At 36.2% G+C, this 21,920-nt stretch overlaps 1 protein-coding gene across 1 annotated transcript in view; it reads left to right on the forward strand.

Moving 5' to 3' along the window:
• Positions 1 to 17,942, forward strand: part of CCDC6 (coiled-coil domain containing 6) — a 44,769-nt gene extending 26,827 nt beyond the window's left edge. Inside the window, exons 4-9 of the mRNA XM_035539702.2 lie at positions 2,947 to 3,050; positions 4,820 to 4,980; positions 7,550 to 7,706; positions 10,960 to 11,060; positions 14,091 to 14,215; positions 16,589 to 17,942. Coding sequence (XP_035395595.1) covers positions 2,947 to 3,050; positions 4,820 to 4,980; positions 7,550 to 7,706; positions 10,960 to 11,060; positions 14,091 to 14,215; positions 16,589 to 16,780 — 840 coding nt within the window. The 3' untranslated portion in view covers positions 16,781 to 17,942. The remainder of the gene's footprint in view (positions 1 to 2,946; positions 3,051 to 4,819; positions 4,981 to 7,549; positions 7,707 to 10,959; positions 11,061 to 14,090; positions 14,216 to 16,588) is intronic.
• The last annotated feature ends 3,978 nt before the right edge of the window (positions 17,943 to 21,920 follow it).

Consider the following 21,920-nt stretch of genomic DNA (forward strand, 5'->3'; position numbering starts at 1 on the left):
AGTTAAAACGAACAGTGCCATTCTTCTGTGATGTAGTTCAGTGATTTGATGGGAAATACAATAGCTGCCAGTTTTGTCCTACAGAGGTCGAGTGTATATAGTCATACTGTTACCCTTTTTAACTGCTTTAGTATTTCATACAGTACAGTACGTAACTGGAAGGGGTGCAGTTAGATGAGAAATAAGAATTAAGTTGGTAATAATCATCTCTTATGTCTGCTCCTTTGAAAGGAGAAGATCTTGAAATGTGAAATCTTCTGTAAAGATATTCTTGGAGAGCAGCAAAGAATTAAAGATACAAACAGGGAGGGGCAGATGAGAAGCCAATAAGTGAAATTTGGGATAGTGGGACTACGCTGAAATCATACTCAACTTTCACTGATTTGGAAGATTTCCATCATTTTAGGAAGAAACACTTCTGCTTGTCAGTAAGTTGGCAAGAAGACTCAATAAGCACTAATGCAGGAATACACATACGGTGGATATTTTAGCTGCATTTGAAGTAAAGTAAGTGTTAGAGAGACAAAGAGAAATACAATGGGATGGTGAGGAAGGTTAAAAGGGATATTTTTCTCTTCCTCTAAAGGGAAGACTAAGGTCCAAAATAATAAGCAATACTTCCTCACTTCCCTACTGTGATAATTAAAAAATTAAATGATATTTGATTGGAACATAATTTTGAACCCATATAAAATGACGCAAGTATTGACAGAGCTGCTAGTTTGGTGTTGAGATGTGATCCCACCCTGTTTTATTTTGTTCAAAATATAATCAAGTTCCAAACAAACTCATTGACTAGATCTAGACTTCATTTTAAAGTGTACCTGAAATGTCTGTAACAAAACAAATATACCTACGTTCTTTGTGAATTCACAGCTCTGCTCAGCATGCTGCAGTGGCTTCTTCTGTAGGTTCAATTCATTAAAGCTATAATATCCTGACACTGGGAGGAACTTGGAAAAGACTCGAAGTTAACAAGGAGGATACTTGTTTCCAGTATTTTCTCATATTTCTTGAAAAGTGGAGTTTTAGATCTCCTTCACAGCCCACTGTCTTTGGTGTTTCATCAGAACAATTCTGTCAGCCTTCAGGATAGAACTCATTTGTCTCTTGTCCCTGATGATTTGACCTTGCCATTGTGCATACTTACCTACATTCAGATGCCTAATTAATAATGGACTCTGCTGCCTTGGTGATGGCTGCTATAATACTAAGTGTAATCTTAGATTTTTCAAATTAGAGTTTATAAATAATTTGCTTTGTCTCCAAATTCCAGTATGCTCTTTTTTCCTACTGTTAAATGAAATAGATTTATTTTCACTAGTATGCCTTTGTATTCTTGTTTGGTGCTAGATCAATAATGTAGCTGTAAAATAGACTACGAAGGTCAGACCAGATGAGTCTAAACCACACGGCATTGAAGTGATGCAAAAACCATTGCTGTACAATTAGTCATCTGCAGTCAAACCTTCTTCATCATGTGTTTGTACAGATAGCTATCTGATGTAGTGAAGATCTGTGTGTTGGTAATATAGGAGCACGATGGGCAGATTCCTAGAATATTTTGTGCACTTTCTTCCCTCTGAACTCAGTCAGCCCCAAGCGTTGGCCAAGCTGGCTATTGAGCTGCAAATCACTGTCTCTTTGCAGGGGCTGAGCATTTTGCCTTTGTACCATTCCAGCTCCTGCTGCTGTGGGCAAGGCAGAAGTCAGGATACAAATTCTCATCCCTCATGTAAGACTGAACCATGTTGCTCCTGACATTGTTGCTCCTTGTGTTATTGAAGTCTAAATTCCCTCAATTGTTAATGTACATCTAGAAATGCAGACATGGACAGGTTGTCTAAACCTGTTTTTTCTAAGTGTGCTCCCTATTACTCATCAATATAAATGTATTTTTACTTACAATATTTAATTGCCCTAAATTTTGAAGAATAAAGTTGTGCAGTCACTGATTAAACTGTTACTGTTGCTTTAAGTGCGTAAGTGTAAATTCTGTTTATTTCAATATTAATTGAGAGTCTAGAACGTGGCCCTTATGGATTTAGATGGTGTAACAGCACTTCAGGCATAGTGATGCAATAAACACGTGAGGAAATCGTTTAATCTATTTGCAGTATTTCTTTTTGTAATGTGTTTTTTTTGCCTATTGGGAAGGTGGTGAGTGTTAACTACAGCTTGGTTGGGAAAAATACCTCATGGTATTTTCCATCTGTAAAGGCAATGATTGTCACATCTGTTTTGTCATATTAACTCCTGGAGTTCAGCTGCCAGTGTTACTGAGTAAGATCAGATGTGCCTCTTAATATTCTAGTGTAAACGTGAAAAATGCCAGGTTAAGTGTTGTTTATAAAGTCTTTGCTGAGATAGAAATTAAATTGTTTCTGCTAGTAAGGATTGATGCTGTATCACTGAAGGCAGTTCAATTTTTTTTTTGTTTCTGTTTTTCATGTTTTCTAACACAAGTCAGATATGGCATTTCTTCTGTTTCTGGCTTACATAAGTGTGATTCTTCCACTTTTAACGTAAAATTTTTTCAAAGGAATAAGTGCTTAAATAGTGAACTGTAAATTGCATTTGAACTTCAGAGGCTTGTGGAATAGGAGACCTTTCTGAATAAGCTTGTTGTGACATCAGTGACCATGTGTCCAGGTTTCAAGCTCCTCTTTACTGGCAAGCAGCAACAAGTTCTGTGTAAAAAAAAATCTGTTAAGATGACGATAATTGTGCAACTCATGAATCTCTTAAATTTTCCAGAGATAAATCTCTGTGACCAGTGTGTTTTGCCTGAATTTTGTCTCTTCTATGCATTTGCCGTGATGTTTTAAAGCATCATGTGAAAGCCTTATTTTTCTTCTAAGACAATTATCTTTTCTAATGATAATTCCTTGCAAAAAAAAAAAAAATAATGTTCCCATCATTTTAATTCATTGCTTTCCTCTGCAGCTAAGACGTGAGAAGATTGACCTTGAAAATACCTTGGAACAAGAACAAGAAGCACTAGTGAATCGTCTCTGGAAGAGGATGGATAAGCTTGAAGCAGAAAAACGGTTTGTCTTGTTGCACTGTGTTACTGCGGGAGATGGATGATTTAATACTTAACCTTCTAGTTTTAAGTATGTTTGTCTCTGTCATACAGGGGCTATTTCATCTGTGAAAACCTGGAGGTTAACACAGGTGTAAAGCTCCTTGTTTACCCTATACCACATGCTTGAGTGCCTACACTAGATGAAACTAAGTAGTATAAAAATGATCTGGGAAAACTCAAAGGAATTTGCTGATTTTTCTTCAACTGTTGATAGTTTTTAAAGTTTCTGGTTTTGGGTCAGCTTTCTATTGATGGCCCAAAGAAATTAACATGGTATTTTAGTGTAATCATTATGTGAGAACCTCTTGTTTTTTCCCTATCTGCTTGAAGAAAACTTCAGCTTTTTCTCAGTGGTTTGTACTCATGTCATTGAAACTTCCTGCTGCTTCTTCAACAGAAGATAAGACAGAGATACTTTATGTTCTTGGGAAAGCTAAGATTAAAAATACATATTAAAGCGACTCTTTCTTTGCTGTATTATAAGAACTCTGTTTTGGGGGCAATAAGGGAGAAGAGGTGACTAATTCCTTGTTTTCTACTACATGTTTTAGGAGAGTTATGTTAGTCTGACTCCGTGAATCTTGACTGGAGACTTGAACCTATATGAACTGCAGTTCTTGTAGTTCTATTTTACAGAGCCCTGTGGAAAGTGCTCTGAAGAGCTACATTTAATATTCAACAGTGGTAAATCCATAGTGAATGGGCCTTTGGTAGGATTTTTGCACATCATAGCTTTGAAGTCTTTTTTTTTTTTGAAGCTTTTTTTTTTTGAAGCTTTTTTTTTTGAATTTTTTTTTTTTAAGTCAAACCATTCCTGGTTTAATTTATCTCAGATGGTGTGCCTTCTTTCTGGGAGATAGGTGGAGTCGAAGACCATGCTTTAGTACTGCATTGAATGGTGTGTATAAATACCAGGCCATGCGAAGAGCTGTGCTTGCATAGGGCTGTTGTCCCTGTTCTTCAGTGCAGCCTTGGATCTGGCCAGTCAACATGGTTCTGGTGAAGAACAGTTTCCATCTGAAAAATACGTGTTAACTTGAAAAATATTCATTAAAACATTAATATGTACTATCTGCTTGTTTCATCATGAAAAATGATCATTACTCCTGAATTTACGCAGTCAGGTGTTTGAGGTATCTGAAACCTCAACTGTATGGAAAGAACAATGTGATGAGAAATATTTTTCTGTTTGATGATACTTTAAAGGAGGATAATATCTGCTTCAGAAAATGTCTATGAAGTTTTCTCTCTTTTGCTAATGGTAAAATGCAGAAAAGCTCGTATTTCACCATAGATAAACTACACTCATTTGTTCATCTTGAATGTTTATTCTTCCTCTAAGAACATAAATGCAAAAACTTGGAAGAGATTAAATGAATTTGCTTGGAAATTATCATGGGGCTTAAGTACAGTTTGAGTATAAAACCGAGGTAACTATCTGAAGTCTGTAACTTGCTTTTTCTCAAGCTATATGCAGAAATATTTGGCAGTGTCAACACGTGAATATTTTAGAAAATCCATCTGTCCCTGGACAACAAATTTTACCTTTTGTATTTTTGGCTTTAAAAAAAAACAACACATTATTAATCCTCCTGAAATTTTCCTAAACAAATGCAGTAGTTAGCATAAATCTTACATACCTGCCAAAGCCTCGTAATGTCTTTTTGGGGAGTTTAAGGGGTTTTCTTTTCATTTAAATTGAAAGTAAAGTTTAAGCTATTTTTCATTCAGAATTTTGCAGGAGAAATTAGACCAGCCAGTATCTGCTCCGCCATCACCCAGAGACATATCAATGGAGATAGATTCCCCTGAAAATATGATGAGACACATCAGGTTTTTAAAGAATGAAGTGGAGAGGTTAAAGAAACAACTGAGGGCTGCACAGTTACAGCGTGAGTAAACAACTCGTTTTAAATCTTTCTAAGTCTGTGTAATGTAAGATTTTTATATAGACTTTCAGGAGTTTAAGGTACAAGTGAAAAAATAGGACAAGTTTGGACTAAGACAGCTTCATAATTGCAGTAATTAATGTATTTATACTGTATTTATTTGCTGGGTTTCTGGTTTTTTTTGGTGTCTTTTTTTTGGGGGGGAGGGTCTATGTGGTGTTGTTTTTTTAGCTTTACTAGAATGGGAAAAAATTGCCAAATATTTCTTGAATATATTTGGGCCATAAAAATGTTTATTTTTTTCCCCAGAGACCTTTAGCAGTATTTCAACACACAGATTCCTTAAAACGTACTTAAGAATTACATTGTAAGAATCCAGATACAACTTAAGAATTACTCAAAAGAATTAATGGCTAGCAAAGTAAAGTTCAGTTGTATATAAGAATTTCATTTAATGGTTGCAGGCTGTGCTGAGGTAATTTTAGCTTTGCTAAAAACTAATTTTTCAAGCAGCTGATTTGGCTTCACAGTATAGCAAAATGAGTAATCTTATTTTGTTCTTCCTTAAGTAAGATCCCTTTGAAATAGCTGTGAGAAGTCTGTGTATTTCTTTTGTGGGAGGTGTGGTGGAGCCTTGTCCAGAAGTGGACGGCCTGCTTTTTGCTGTGCCTCTTGAGGGGAGGGAAGGGGGGTTTGGGTGGCAGAAAGATCACTTGTGCCTTCTTGCAATCTGCTATGCTGTTCCATCATCCCTTCATCCTAAATCTAAAATTTCTATCTAAGGTTTGTCAGTTCTGCCTTTTTTGGTAGTGTAGTTTCTAGTCAGTAGTGTTGTATTCTCTCTGAGAGATAAGGAGGTGCCTGCCTACACGGACAGATTTGGGAGAGCAGGAAGCAGGCAGTCATCCCCCTTTGTGGTGCTGGTCCTGAGGGGCTGGCTGCAGCGCTTCAGCTCCTGTTCAGAGAGACAGCTCACAGGGGCAGCAGCCTTCCTTATGGGCAGAGATGGCGTGAGAGTGCTCTTGTGCAGAGGCCTTGTGCACAAGTTTGTGGTATTAATAATTTGTGTCAGTTAAAAGAAGCTAAGGGCTGCTAATCTCTGTACTTGCCAGTTCTGCACTGTGGCCTTCACTTACTTCTCTTCAGAATGAGAGCAAGGCCTTAGATTTAAAGTACTCTGTACAAATTTGACCTAATTAATTTCATTTCACATGTTCTTTGCTGTTTTCAGGTAGTTTGTTTTTGAAATACTGTAATTCAGAGTAAAATTCTGAAGCAATTGAAGTCAAATTCTTATAGAAAATGAGATTTAGGTTTAGAAGTACCCTTTTCTATTGTGAATAGGTTAAACAGAGCTGCAGCATGTACAGCAGTACTGATAGAAATTGTGGATATACTGGTTTGTGGGCTGCCGGTAAAGCAGAAGATGAAATTGATACACCTTTCTTTCAGGAGGAAGTTTCGTGTTTGCAATATGTGGTCATTTGAGAACCTTTACTATTATTCATAAATACTTACGAAGTCTGCTTACTGAATTCTCATTTTGGTATTAACATTTCATTTTCCTAAAACACTTACTTCCACTCTAGGAACTGTTTTGATATAATAATAGCTGTAAATAAGTGATACTGTTACATTTACAAGTGGTATTTCCACTGAAAAGAGACAAGCCATGATAGCTGATGGTTCAGGAACAGTCTTCTGAAATAGGAATATTCTTTTGATTAAAGGGTACAGCATAAAGAAATGAGCACAAAGAGTGATGGATCATATTATTATTTAAATACCAATGAATTCACTGTATACTTGATCAAATATTAGAAAACCTCACAAAATACATAGTATGTGTAATAAGTCTTCTTCAAATGTTCCGTTTTATTTAAATAATGTGTCAAAATGCTGCATAGCTTTCCGTGATATAATTTAATCACTTAAATGGTCTGCTAAATGTCTTTTAAAGTAATGTTTGCTGAACTCAGTTTAGAATTGCAAACTCAGATTGTCTTTTGATGTAGAGAGTAAACCACTTGTTGACTTTTAATATTGGTAGATGACCTGCTGGCCCATCTCTATCATGAAATCTAATTGAATGCATGCTATAGAATATTTATAAGATAACAATTTAATACAAGTTTGAGTATTTTGTGTTTCAGCACTTGTTTTGTGATTCCTCTCTTGAAATGGAAATAAACCTTTAAAAGTATTTCTTTGCTGTTACAGTAATATTTCTGTAGATGTGTAATTGCATTACTTTAAAGGGGCAGGAATTGATTTGATTGATTTACTATTTTCTTTCACTTTTTCTCTGCTTTTCAAATTCATTTAAGTAAATGCTTGAAAGTTTTTTCTTTTTATCCTTATTTACAAAATTGCTGTCAGTAATTTATTTTAGTATCTACTGTTACAAATTAGCCTTTGATGTAATGACTTAAAGGTGAGAACTTCGAGTGATCCATCCTGAACATTTTCTACTCCCTCATTCTTGAAGTGCTGGGGTAAAATTAGGCACAACATATGTGCCTGTCTGTGAAATTGAATGTTAACCAAATTTTAACAGAATTCTGAATTTCAGATTCAGAGAAGATGGCACAATATTTAGAAGAGGAGCGACATATGAGAGAAGAAAACTTGAGGCTTCAAAGAAAATTACAGAGGGAAATGGAACGTAGGGAAGCACTCTGCAGGCAACTGTCAGAAAGTGAATCCAGCTTAGAAATGGACGATGAAAGGTGTGTATTTTCTAGCTGTCCAGATATGTTGGCATTGAGCTTGTTAACTAATGCTCATGCTTGTTTTTTTAATATTAGAAAATGAGTACTCATATGAGTAACTTAGATATGGGTTTAATATATGTTTCAAATTTCAACATGGTCCAGGAGTGTCTTTAGTAGAATTATATCAAACTTGTTTAGAATTTAGATCTATTACAACAGTGAAAATTAAAATAGTTTTCTGAAGATTGTTTAAGGTTTTAATAGTGTATAGTGAAATAAACATACCCGTGGGATTGAGCTTCAAGATAATTAAATCATGGTACCTTTGTTTTTCACTTAACTTGGTAACTGCAATGAATTCTGTGAGGTAGGAAAAATATACTTACTTGGGGTAATTTTTCTTTTGCAGAAGATAGAAAGCATTCTGCCAAATCCAAAGGAATAGCGTATAAAGCTTTAGAGAGAAGAAGCATTTCCAGAGCTAGTGGGTTTGTTCATGATGTCCAAAACATAATATCCTTGATTTCTTTTTTTTCTCTACTACAAGCTGCATTACTTGCAGTGACCTTAGAAATAGCCTTGAATTTTTTTCATGGTTTTATATGATGCCTTTTATTTTCTAACATCATAGTGATATGACAGTGTTATATCTTGAAAGAGGTTTTAAGTCTACTTTGAATAGGACATTCTTAGTTCTTATCAAATGTTCGTTATCTTATTATATAGTTTTACGTTATTTTGGATTTATAGCGGTACTTAAAAAACAAAACAAACAAAAAACCCTCACTCTGTGACGTGTATTCTTCTGATAGTAAGATGCTTCTTCTTGGGTCATCAGTATATTTGTTATGAGAGATAATTTACCAGAAAATAAAGTACCAGATACTTTGTTTCAAGGAGTGCCCTTAAAATTCAAGGTAATATTTTCATTTTAATGAGATACTAGGCAACTGACGTGTATTGCAGTAGCATCTAGTATCACGATGTAGTGAATGCTGTGTGAATTAATTATTGTTAGAAACACGAGGTTCTCATGTTCAAATCTAATTCTATTAGCCTAATCTTTTCTGCCAATATTTATGTTGTTACAGAAATAGTCAACATTTATATTCATGTGAATCATCAGTATTCATTTGAAAACTCCAGTGTTCTAACTTTTTTTTCAACTTTTTGTAGGTAGAGGTAGTAATAAAATGTAGAAAAAAAAAATAAGAAATCTGATTGTCGTGTTGATTTATTTTGGTACTATAAACGCATTACAGAATCACTCCAAAATGGGTGTTTGCATGGTAAGAAATATAAAGTAAAGTGAGGGAAGAGGCAGCTGTTAGAGTGGTTAGTCTTAGAAGAGAACTGTGTAGACAAAAATTGTAGAACTACGTGCAGTAATTTTTTAAAAACGGAAATTTGTCAGCTTACTTTGTCTTCCTAAAATTGGTTGTGCTGACAGATCAGATATCCATTTTTTCAGTTGCCTTGTTAGCTGATGATACTTATTTTTTATAGAGTAGATGAAGATGCTTTACTGAATTCAAAATGCACAGCTCTTGCAAAATTTCTTCCTCCTGACTAGCAGTAGCCTTGCTTTCTCAGTCCTCCATCTTACTCTCTTCAGTAACAGGAAAATTGTAAAACCAAGAAGCATATTAATGGTGTGCTGCTATTTCATATGATACAATCCAGGTAACTAAGATGACTTACAGAAAATTGTCTTCACGTAGAATAAAATAAGATTAAACCACAAAGATCACAGCGTTGCTGTAATACAATTATTGTCTGCGTTGCAAGTTACTGAGTGCTATAGAAGTAGCCTAGTCAGTTCAGTTTTGCTAACCCTGCCATTGGTAGCTCTTTGGAAAACTTATGTTTAAGCAAACTCTAATTTACCAGCTGTTGTTCTCTATTGTAGCTACTGTTACTACCTTATCTGCCCAATTTTAAACCAACTTCAGCATCACTACAGTGCACTGCCTCTGTTAAGTGTTGTGGCTTAGTGACTCTGAATATCGTGGTTAAACATTAATTAGATGCAGCATCAAAGCATGCATCAGATTGCTTGAGAACTGGCATACAGAACTCAAAGTAGTAATTTTTGTGAGTTCCACTGAATATGAAAATTCTTAATACTACCCCATGTTTTTGTTTGTTTTGTTTTCCTGTGATCTGAAAATAAGTGTAACTACTAAAAATTTCTGGCAGCACAACGGTAGAAGGGAAGACAAGTAAGAGTCAGAGGGTATTTAGGTAGCTAATTCTATCTTCTGCTTTGCTGCATCCAGTAAAGAAACACAGATAAATGCAATGTTATTCTGGGTGCACTGATGTACAGGTAGAGGAGGAAATTAGAAGGGAAACCTGTAATCCAGACAGTGACTGAAAAATCTCCAGGGAGTGTGCATAAGCAAGTCAACTTAAAAGCTGCCAGCATAGTGCTTTGGAAAAAAAAATCATTAACTTGCTTCTGATATATAAACAGTGAGTGGCAAGTAGGAGCAATTGGTATGATTCTTATTTCCTTTTATATTAAAATGGATTAGCAGGTGATGGTTGTGAAGAAACTTCACTGTATTCAGTGAAGAAAGTACAAATCAATGCCACTAACTAGTTATGGGTGGGATAAAATGCCACCTGTTTATTTTATCAAAATGAAGTGTGGGAGTCATCTTGCTACACAGCCTGCAAACATCTTTAACAGGTGAAAGTGCTGCATTCAAAATGTCTGTCTGTTTCCATGGCAAAAGACGTGATGAGCAGATGGCTTAACGTTGAGAGTAGACGGATTCAAATAGGAAGCAGGGCTGTGAGGCTGACCAGCTGTTGGAACAAATTTTCAATACTTCAGTGGCTTTTCTCCCCTTTCTGTGATTTCAAATTAGCGTTTGATTCCCTTTCTGGGAGATACGCTCCAGGTAGACAAGCTGTTGAGTTCAATGTAGAAATTATATGTAAAATGCAGGACTGCAGCATAGGTCAGATCGGTTGATGTGATTTATACCTCTGACCTTAATACATACTATTCTGACGGTGTACAGCTTGTACAGTTTTAACTGCAAATGACTAAGGTGAGTCCGGCTGTTTCCATGGAAATCTAAGCCGTTATTAGAACATTCAGCCATGAAGAGAGTGTTCCTGTCATGGCTTCCTAAAGGTGACTGGTCCTACACTAATCTAACATGATTCTTACAGGAATTCAAAATGCACAGTGAAATATTTAAAGCATAGCATGTTTTAAAAGGTTTAATCTAATTATTCTTTACCTTTTTTTTAGATATTTTAATGAGATGTCTGCACAAGGATTAAGACCTCGCACTGTGTCCAGTCCTATCCCTTATACACCCTCACCAAGTTCTAGCAGACCTATATCACCTGGTAAATATTTTACCCAGTTTGTAAAATTTTTGTATGCGTCACATAATAATGTTCCCTGGGTTGATAGCCTTTCAAAGCTAGTCTTGGGGCAAAAAGTGCATCATAAATGTAAGAATAGATTTGCCTTACGTTTATTTTAGTACAGCATGTGTTTTTAGATGGGTCTGTTTTACATTGTGATCAAATATTACAGGTCAGTTAAGTAGTCATCTTTTGAATCCCTTATCATCCCTACCTTCCCCCCTTTTTGTACTTCTGCAAATTTCTGATGTAAAGCAATAGCATATTAAGAATTTCTGTCTCTAGTACTTTTAACAAAGGCAAATTAACTTTTTCAAGTATAGTAAGTGGATGATATAGTCTTCCAGAAGAACCTGAATGGCTTACACCTGACCTTAAATTATTGAATTTTTAATTATTGAATATATTGTTATGTTAAAGGAAATGTATTTTTGTTATTAAGACATTAGTTGACAGATATAAAATCCCTTGAAATTGCTATTGGACATTCATTATAAGTTGTTGGCCATGGATGTCACGTGATGATCACAAATACACTTGTACTTAGTAAAGTGAATCCTGCATGCACTGCTTTCCCAAGTTCACCTTTAGAATCTATCACAGAGAGTCCTGCAAAAAGAGCAAAGGAGGCATGCTCTATATCAACACATTCTGCAAAATGGGATTTAGACATTTTATTACACAGGTCTAAACATATAAAATGTATTTAAATCTTGGTTTTCAGGATTTACTTTAGTTTTTCAGAAAGACTCAAAACAATTTTCAGGCTGATGTTGGTAAAAGAGCGAGCACATATACCCATAAGCCAGTGTTAGAGATATGATAATTTAGCTTTTTAAGAGTTTTTTGGGGGAGTTCTAAAATGAGACAGATTGCTTGGCTTTCAGTGTTTTGCAAGTTATATTACCAGAAAAACAATATATGATTTTTTAATCCTTTGCCTGTAACTGGATACAGAAATGTAGTCATACTAAAAACTGTTCTGGAGTTAATGTAATAACTAAATAATGTAATAATGTAACAGTGAATATTTTGCATCGAGTGCTTTTATGACTTGGCATGTTTCTTTTAGAAAACAATGTGCCTGAATTTGTAGAGACATAATTTGAAACACGTTAGAAGTGCTATAATTTTATGTGGATATCCAGGTCAGGTTTAATGGCTCAGATTCTGGCTCCTGAATCCTGGAGCCTTTTGTGCTTGTGTGGCTTGAGATGCTGCTTTTGAGGACTCCTTCAAGCTGAGATACTGCTGAGGTTTATATCACCCTGCATGAACCTGAGAAGACTGGGTGCATTGCTACCCCTGGGCAGCTGGGGAATGGTTGCTGCAATTACTGATTAGTCTTTAGCGTGGATGAATTCATGTATATTTTGCTTGTGCAGCTAGGCTAGATAGATATTTTAGGCTGCAGAGATGCAGATGAGCTACTTTGGATATATGTGCACTACTCTGTTAGCGCTGCTTTGACTGCCACGTTGACTTGTGTTTATAAGAATTTTGGAGCTGATTTATCCCAAAGCAATCCACAATTGTAATGTTGTAAAGATGTCTTAAACTGTGTGTTCTATTTTTTATTGTTCAGGGCTCTCATCTCAGACTTGCAATGCAAATTGTCACCTACCTGAACATTGACTTGTGTTTCTGTCTTTATGCTTGCAAAAGCGCTTAGCTATAAAACGTGCTGTACAGACAATTAGATTACTTTAGTCAAAAATCAGATTTTGATAATCTCTATTGTTTAGCTGCTCTAAAGTGATTGATTCCATTGGAGTCGCTCATAATTTGCACCAGATGTACATTGAAGCAAGGGTGGTATAATGTTTTCTTATATAACTTTATTAGTAATCTGAGGGTTGGTTTTTTGTTTGTTTTGTTTTTGTGTGTGTGTTTTTCTCCTGAGATCTCTCTTTAGTCAAACATAGGCAGAGCCAGGTGTTGTATACTGTAACTGTAGTGGCACTTTGTTGCATTGATTTAGTGTAGAAGTGTGAAAACTGTTAAATCCAGTGTGGTGTTCTAAAAGTTTAGTAGGCTTTTAGAAGAAATATCGGTCATAATTCTCCAAAGCTGTTTCCAGTTTTTAATAGTAAACAGCTGAGAAAAGAGTCTTGTCTCCTATCCTACTGATATTTTTGCCAGAAGGCAATAGTGAGCTAAAGGTTTTGGAAAATCTGCAGTTTTGAGAATGTTCAGAACACTTCGAGGTCTGAATTTCAAGCACTTAGCTGCTGTCATTTTTTTTTTTTTACCTTGGTTAGTTATACAGGTACTCTGCATTTTTATAAAGTAGTATTTACACAAAGAAAGTATTCAGAAAGAAGAATTAGATTAGATTTTTGCACTTCTGAATATTATGGTTACCTTAATATGGATAAAACATGTTGTAATTTTAAATGTTACTTGTAGTGTAGTCCAGCTATGGAAGATTATACCAGAATATTTTAACTTCACAGTCCCAAAGATCATTGGATCTCTGCCTATAAGCACAAGGGCAAAACAGGAGGAAGTCTGGGCTGCCATTGGTTTGGCTGCAGAGGTGTTATGCCTTGAAGGAGCCGCCTCCATCCAGTTTCTGTCATATGGAAACTCTTACTGTCCCAGTGCTAGACAGCTTTTCCAGGCACAACCTGTCTGCTTCTTCAGACTGCATTTTGTTCAGGGAGCAATTTGCTCTGAGAAGAGATGGAAAGCTGGATGGAAATGTCTGTGAACTAAAACTAAGCTGCCAAGGGAGCCCTACCCTGTTTATGTTAAGTGAAAAGTTGTTCTAAGTTGTGTAATGTGTGATTTTGAACACATGTCAGTTTACTACAGGAAAAGAATAAAATAAATTTTACATCGCCTTTGACTATTTTTAGGTGTCTAATTTGATACCAGTTACAATTTCTTTAAACCATCATTGTTTCAAAATACAGCAAACAAAAACAAAACAAACAAAAAAAAACACAAAATACTTGGTAAAATAAACAAGAATATTGATTTTTGCCTTGTTTTAACAATTTTTAGGTCTGTCATATGCAAGTCACACAGTTGGTTTCACACCACCAACTTCACTGACTAGAGCTGGAATGTCTTACTACAATTCCCCAGGCCTTCATGTGCAACATATGGGACCATCCCATGGTATTACAGTAAGTATTTTAAATAGCAAATGTTTGTTACCGGTGTCAGTTTGGGTTTTAAAAGTTATGATTGCTTGTCCTTAAGCTTTTGTGCAAAATGTTTTTGTAAATGTTTGTTTTTGTCTCCTTACTCCAAGATATCTATTGCTGCTTTCTTCAACCCTGATTTTCCTCTTCACCCCTCAGAAACTGATTCTTTTTGGAGAACCTTATTTTCTGCAAAAGAGTAGGATGTATTGTCATCTTAAGGACAGTAATAGGTATCATCTTATGGATCAGCAGGCAGGGTGTGAGAAGTGATGTTCTAAGCTACTGAGCCTATCCCAGGAAGTAAAAACATTGCTTTCATTTTTCTCCTAGTCTCCACCATCTGACGGATGAGTCATCTGAGGTTGCTCCAAGCTCAGGTTTTCTTCAGGATGACACACAATGCTACCACCATGTCACTGTAACAGGCAGTTAACTCTTATTTTCTATTCTCATTGGCAAAGAAGAAAGTTAATATATTAAACATTTGTTAGGACAATTTCTCAGTATCTTTCAACTGGATTTATTTCCTTTTTAACTATGATGTTTGATGCATTTCTACTTAATTGAGTTTCTTCTAAATATTTGTGGAGTTTAACAAGAAAACAGAGTCTAAGTATTAACCATTTGGCGAGATAGCTTGTAAGCTCCTAATGTGTCAAGACCATTTTGATTTTTCTCAACAGGTATGGTAGAATGTAAATATTGTCCTTTAAGATGTTTGCATATACTTGTCATTCTCAGATGTGAAAGCATGTTTCAATAGAGTATTTAGTAGAATGCTAAAATATGTCTGCTTCTTAAATTGCTTAGGTGGGAATGCTAAAGTAATTGTTAATTCCATTGAGCAAATGGAGATGGGAACTATATAGTAGTGGGTAGAACAGGAGGCTGGAGCTCAGTAGGAAGGCAGAATCCTGGTCCAGGTCCAGCCCTCTGATGTGACTAATGTGGTGGTTAGTCACAGGAAGATCTGGAAAAACCTAGAAACTAATTTTATAAATAAGTTTTTTAAGGAACTTGTTCTGTTCGGTCTCTATGAAATTTTAATTCTGCTCTTTCTGATACTATAAATTAATTGGAGTAACATTGAGTCACTGACAAAGACAACCACCAGGACAAAATACTAATTGTTTAGAGGAAGGTTTTGTTAAGTGGCTCATGGCTTTTCCTTTATACTTAAGCCAGGTCCCTTCATATTATTAGACGTATGCAAATGCAATAAATGATTTTAAGTGTTTCAGAAACATCAGTCAACTGTTGATAATCCTTTGGCTATTTTCGTAGAGCATTTAACTAATCTATTATACATAATTGTTCAAAAAAAATAGGTACAATATATATTATTTGACCAAACTGCGATTTGCTTCTTGACTCTTCATTTTTAATCTCCATTACAGAACAAATTGATTTTACACGTAGTACATTTGATATAGCACTGTAACTGTTCTTCTCCTCAGAGCTGATTGACTTTGGTTGATTATTAATTATGGGTGGGTAGTTTGTCATGCCATGAAGTTCTTGATTAATGCTAAGTGGATTGGTAAGTAGTAAGCGTTTTGGTTTTAAAACTGCAGAGTTTAGTGTTCTGCAGTGTAATTTATATTTTTATGTTGCTAACTTTTAAAGATTTTTCCCCCACTGGTTTGTAAAAATGGATTTTAAATCTTTGTGTATAAATATGCAGGTTATTGCAAATCTGTGGTTTCTGTTGAGGGGAGCTTAATAACCATTGTTTCACTCGTACAGCTCAAGGGGTTGTAATCTTTGTTGTATGATATTCAATCTCAGAAGAACAAGCTGAATTATGCTTCAGTCTTGCTCCAGGATGCAGGCTAAGAGTTTTTCAGAATGCAAATGATTCTGGGCAAATGCTTTGGCTTTTGAGACATTCCCACCCTCACTCAGGTACTGCGTAGTTGGACTTCACACACCAGCATTGTAAAGCTAAAAGTTCATCAGCATCATCAGCACCTACTGCTTGGGCTGGCACAACTGAGAGGTGTTGTCTCTATGGCATCTCTCACTTTTTTTTTTATAGGTTTCTGGTCATCAGAGGTAAACATAAGTTCAGGACATAATTTCTTACTTTCATTTCCTGCAAGCTGACGGGAAAGAATGCCTGTTTGGTTTGATTTCAAAAATACTTCAATTTTCCTTTGCTACTCCATTTCAGAGGAACAGTTTATTTTACATAAAAATTGCGTTGTGATTCTTGAAATGTTTTAAAAGGGATTCTTCCCAAATAACTGTGTTTTCTCTTTTCCTTTGCCAAGCTCAGTACATTGATTAGAGGACTTGCACCTAAAGTTGTTCAGGAGTGTGTTAAACATAATTTCAATATTTGTTCTGCAGAGGCCTTCACCACGAAGAAGTAACAGCCCCGACAAATTTAAACGTCCCACTCCTCCTCCTTCTCCAAACACGCAGACCCCAGTGCAGCCACCTCCGCCACCACCTCCACCACCTGTGCAACCTACGGTCCAATCTGCAGCATCGCAGTCAGCCACTTTTCAACATTCAGTGCATCCCTCCTCTCAGCCTTAGTGCATGTGCTCAGCAGTCTGTATGTCAGAATTGGACTCATAACATGGAGCAGTTTACTAAAAGCCAAAGGCTTACTTGGCATATTTGGATTTGACTTATTTGCACTGAGGTTATATAGGCTTCACTGTTAATTGTGTTGTAAACGTTTGTATAAAATGCAGCCAGTGTTGTGGGTCTACAACACTAACTTAACAAGATTTTCCATCAGTGTTTACTTGAACTACATGTATGTCCATTCTCTGGCTGGAACATTTGCTACTCTGTTTGGTAATACGGCATTATGTCGTTTTGCTTGGCTCCAAAGCTTCATTTTCCTGGCTTCTAAGTTTGTAAAATTAAAGGGATACCTTTTTATATTTTTTCATGAGAATTTGCATAAAATTTAAGGCATGATGGGCTATCTGATGAGTTCTGAAATATTACAGTGTTTACCAAGCTTGTGGAAAATTAGCACTACGTTTCAGTCATTTGAAATAACAGCTTCTAGTGCAAAAGTGAGTCAGACACCCTAATCAGTGCCCAAGACACATACTCTATTGTATTACCTAGTAAATAAGCTTAATTCAGCACACAGGACACATCCATACTTCTCCTGTTTAAAAACACCTCAAACGTATGGTACAGCCTGAATCTTTAAGTGAGGGAACTGACTTGCTGGAGTATATGGAATGTATAATTTGTGGACCTTAAGGTTTGATTATTTCACTTGACATTTACATTAACCTGTAAGCTGTCCATACTGTGTAATCTGTCACAAGTAACTTCTCTAAGTGTGGTCCTGCCCACAGGTTAGCTGATTGAAGTGTGCTCTTTGATTTTTTGCTGCAGAAGGCAACGTGATTGTAGAGAACAGCTGATTATTTTTTTCCTTGTTAAAATATATTAATTGTGATTCCCCTAAAACAAAGTTTGAACAAGTATTCTAAATGTTCAAGTCTGTTAGATAATAAGATATAAAATGAGCATATAGGAATATACTGGCATAACAGCCAAAAATGTTGTATTGCTTGGTAGAAACAGAGTACAAAGAAAGTAGCACAACATGGCACTAATGAATGCTTATTTAGCAGCCTAAGCCGGTACAATGTATAAAGAAATGTATTCCGAATACATTCTTTCCATTCATCTAGCACAAATAAATTGTTTGGTTTCACTTTGCAGTGGAACGAAGTGTCACTTCTTGATATTGACATCTTGCTCAGTTTTATTTTTCCTGAGGTTCCTGTTGAGTACTGAGGTTTATATACTGTTGATGATTTTAAGTGGTTTACCTCATAGATACGGATATATGGGCCATGGAAAATGACAAGAGAATGTTTATTTTATGAGAATATGTATCTGGCTATAATCAGAGCAGAACATGAGTAATTTATCTTTTGTTTACAAAAGTTTGTTTGACATGCCTAATGCTTTATTAAGGACACTTTTAAGAAGGAGGTAGAGCGTTCTGGTAGTATACTAACGTTCGTACATAAAGTTTCATGTTTGCCGCTCAACTATTCAGGAATTGCAGACTGAATATAAAATCAGTGCTCTAAATCAAAATAGTAAGTTAAAATAATGTTGTAAAAGGTTCAGCTTAAGGCAAAACTAGAAGTTCTTCATTATATCTATGTAGTTTCAGCTCTGAGAGAATTTAGAGAAATGCATATATAGTCTATTACACTTGGTAAACCAATATGGGATCAAGTGCATTATCCGATTACATTAGTTATGGTAGTAGTGACTCTGATAAAGTGATGCTCAAGATTTTGGCAGACATACAATTTGACCAGTGCTTCCATCTGAAAATAATTGACCACAGCTGATGCTCACTTTTCCATAGAGGAAACTCAGCTGTGAGCATTGTTATTAAACACAGCTCCCGAATCCGTGGTGGGTTTGCATGTGAGAAAACTACAGGCAGTCAGAGGTGGGACTAAGGTCAAAATAGGATTGGTTGTTTAGTTGAACACTTTTCCTTTTGTAAACAGAAGAAAAAGGAAAAATATATATTCTTTTATAAGCAGGATTCCAGATCAAGTATGCCACTATTTAAGATGGTGCCCTCCTTTCTGAAGTGCTTTGAGATTTTTGGACATGAGGTTCTATAGAGTGCGAGCTCGTAGTGGTAGTAGTATAAATGCGGGGGGGAGGGGAAAAGCCTTTGACAGTGTTGTTTTAAGACCTTGAAATAGAAATTTGCCAAGAATAAATTACATTTGAAGCATATTCCAAAAGGAAATTTGTGTAACCCAAGTTCAGCTGCTGTTATGAAGTGTCTTAGTGATCTCTCCTTACTGTTGCAGTGGGACCGTTACCAGATGAAAGTAAAGAACTGACAAATGTATGCTAAATCCTGAAAATGTAACAAGGCACTAAATTGGCCTTACCTGAGAACATCGGACAAACATTTGCTTGCAATCAGAAGTGTTAAACTCCATTTGTAGTCTTTTTGAAGATGATAAGGAATTGTGCACAACCATCTCCTAATAAATGTAAATGGATTTTCAGTTTTCCTTGTGAGTTATAGTCATGAATTACGATTCTGCAGTGGTGATTTTATCAGAACCTCCCACAGACTGGAGAAACTCCCTTGACAGTGAGGTCCAGCTTGTCTTCCTTATTTTATCTCAGAAGCATCTGGGTGGGTTTCTGCTGTTCTTTTCGTTACTGGTGTCTGTCGGTTGCACACTTGCATCATCACGAGTTGTGCAAGGTTACAGAAGCAACTTTTAGCAGTGATGAGCATTTTGTAAGTGTGTGTGTTTACAGCCAAAGGTTTTTTGTTTTTTTGGGGGGAAAAAAAAATCTTTTGGCTGTTTCAGCAGTACTTTCCTCTCTGACAATCAAACAGTTTTCTTTTTACTTTTTCTCTCAAGGGATCTGGCTTGGACACTGGAATGCAGCTGATCTCTGTAGAGCATTAAGAGTTCATTTTATCCACAATTTGTTCCAGAGGAGTTCTTTGGAAGAAGAGATGGAATTGTTTGGATATAGTCTTCCAGCTAACAGCCAGATAAGATTGTTTTAATTATATATACTCCTCTAAGAGCATATTCCCAAGGGCAGAAAAGACTATCAGAGTTTTCCAAGAAAGTAACATTGCTTTTCTATTAGCAGTCTTGCTGTTGGACCTAAACAGGACAGGACTCCTTTTCCTGTTAAAATGCTCATAGTTCATGAATCTATCTGCCTGAGTAGAATTTCTGTGCACTTCAGCTGAATGAAAAATACAGTCTTGGAAGCAATGAAAATGACAGAGCTTCCTGGAATTGGTGTGAGCTGAACTGCTGACAGGAGACAATTTAGACTCCATATATTTTGTTAAATACATGGAAACCAATCATGGAGCCTTGAGTACTTTGTCTGTCAAAGAACAAAATCTTTCATCCTCAATATTGATTATTGCTTACTAAGAGGATGCATCCAGGGACCTTGTTTAAGTATTCTGGCATTTTTTTTGTTGTTTTCTTTTTTTCCTGATCCTAATGCTTAGTTTTACAAACAGCATAAGTTCTAATATTGTTCAACTCTTTTTGATGTTTCCTTTGTTTCAGTCATGGCAGTCTATTTCTTTTTGATCCTTGGGAGTCTACAGAGCATGGACTATGCAGAGCATATTTCTTCAGTTCAAGCCATCTCATAAGAAACCAGAAGGTTTATGAGTGTAAGCTATAAAATTGATACATGCATATGTTACAACAACCTTCTTAAGGGGGAAGAACTGTCTTCTTGAAGGGAAAGAAAACAAAGCCCCTAAGTACCAAATGAACTGTATGCAGAGACAATCTGGTTTCCTCAGTTCCCTGAGGAGCTGAATTCCTCTTCCAGCCCTTTTTGGATTTGGACTAGTTGTTAATCTTTTATTTTATTTTATTTTTTAATTCCATATTTCACTGTAATAAGTACTCAGGATAATATTCACGTTCCTTTTGGGTAAAAACCACTAGTCCCAGGATAAATAGAGGTTAAGAGACATTGCCACTTTGTGGACTAGAGGAAGTCACTCAATGTGCCATGCTGTGGCCTTTACGATTCAGCTGTAATTCATGTGGGTTTGTGTGCTCATCTTATGATTTCTCTTTCAAGCATCTGTTCCTGTGCTCGCATTAGTAGCGTGCCCTGAAGAAGGGAGAGAAATACAGAGGTTTTGCACTGCATGAACAGACAGCTGCTACATTAGGGAGAATAGTGCTTGTTCCTATTCAACTAGTTAGGCTCCAAAGACAAGTACTACCTCATCTTTAGGTTGGGATGATGTGGTTGCAGAGTCAGGGGAACTGTTGTAGCTATGCTAGGTTTTGTTTGGCTTATATTATCCAGACAGGAGTCTTTCCTCACTGCAATTGGGCTCCAAAGGTTACAAAGCTTTTGTAGATGGGGAGTGGGAAGTTAAGACAGGTGATAGAGGTTGAGAAGACTGTGTCCCTGTAGTAAATTGTTGCTCAGAGTACCCTTCAGCTAGGCCTGGGAATTGCCTGTACTAGAACGACAACATTTTTCTGTTTGATTTCCTTTCAAAAAGTGCTGTGTTGCAGTTGTTCTTTAAGTTCCTGGCACTGGTGTCTAATTTAAAAAAATAAGTGATTCCCCTTTCCACAGAAATATCTGAAATAGTATTCTACTTGGAAAGGTGAGTTTTCTCACTATATAAATTAATACTGTATCTGTACACAAAGGTATTTTATTCTAGTGGTAAAACCTAAGCTGTCCAAGGCACTTTAGTTTGTGATTGCTGACTTTTGTTTTGGCAGGTGTTTCAGATGAAATCTAAGCCTCCTGTGGAGGAAGAAAAAAAAAAAATCACCTGACAGATGTAGACTGTTCCTTTCCTGCAGAAATACAGCAATTTCCTCAAATGCAAGTAAAAGCGGAACAAACATCCTTGAGCTTTTCTGAAGCTTATATTTAATTTCAGTACATTGGTGATTGCTCTTATGTATTTAGGGAATCTCTGAAGCCTCATTCTGGGTTGGCTGGGTGTCTAGTTGGTTATTTCTATGTTTTCCCAGTCTTAGGGAAGGAAGCGTGTTCAAATTTGGATCAAATGTGTACACTGGTTAACAACAATGGTCAAAGCACAGATTGTTGAGCGTGAATCCAAGTGGTGACTTAAAAACATTACACTGTGTTTGTGTGAATCAGATCTTACAATTGA

This window comes from Cygnus atratus, chromosome 7, assembly GCF_013377495.2.
Source record: "Cygnus atratus isolate AKBS03 ecotype Queensland, Australia chromosome 7, CAtr_DNAZoo_HiC_assembly, whole genome shotgun sequence".
NCBI classification, from domain to species: domain Eukaryota; kingdom Metazoa; phylum Chordata; class Aves; order Anseriformes; family Anatidae; genus Cygnus; species Cygnus atratus.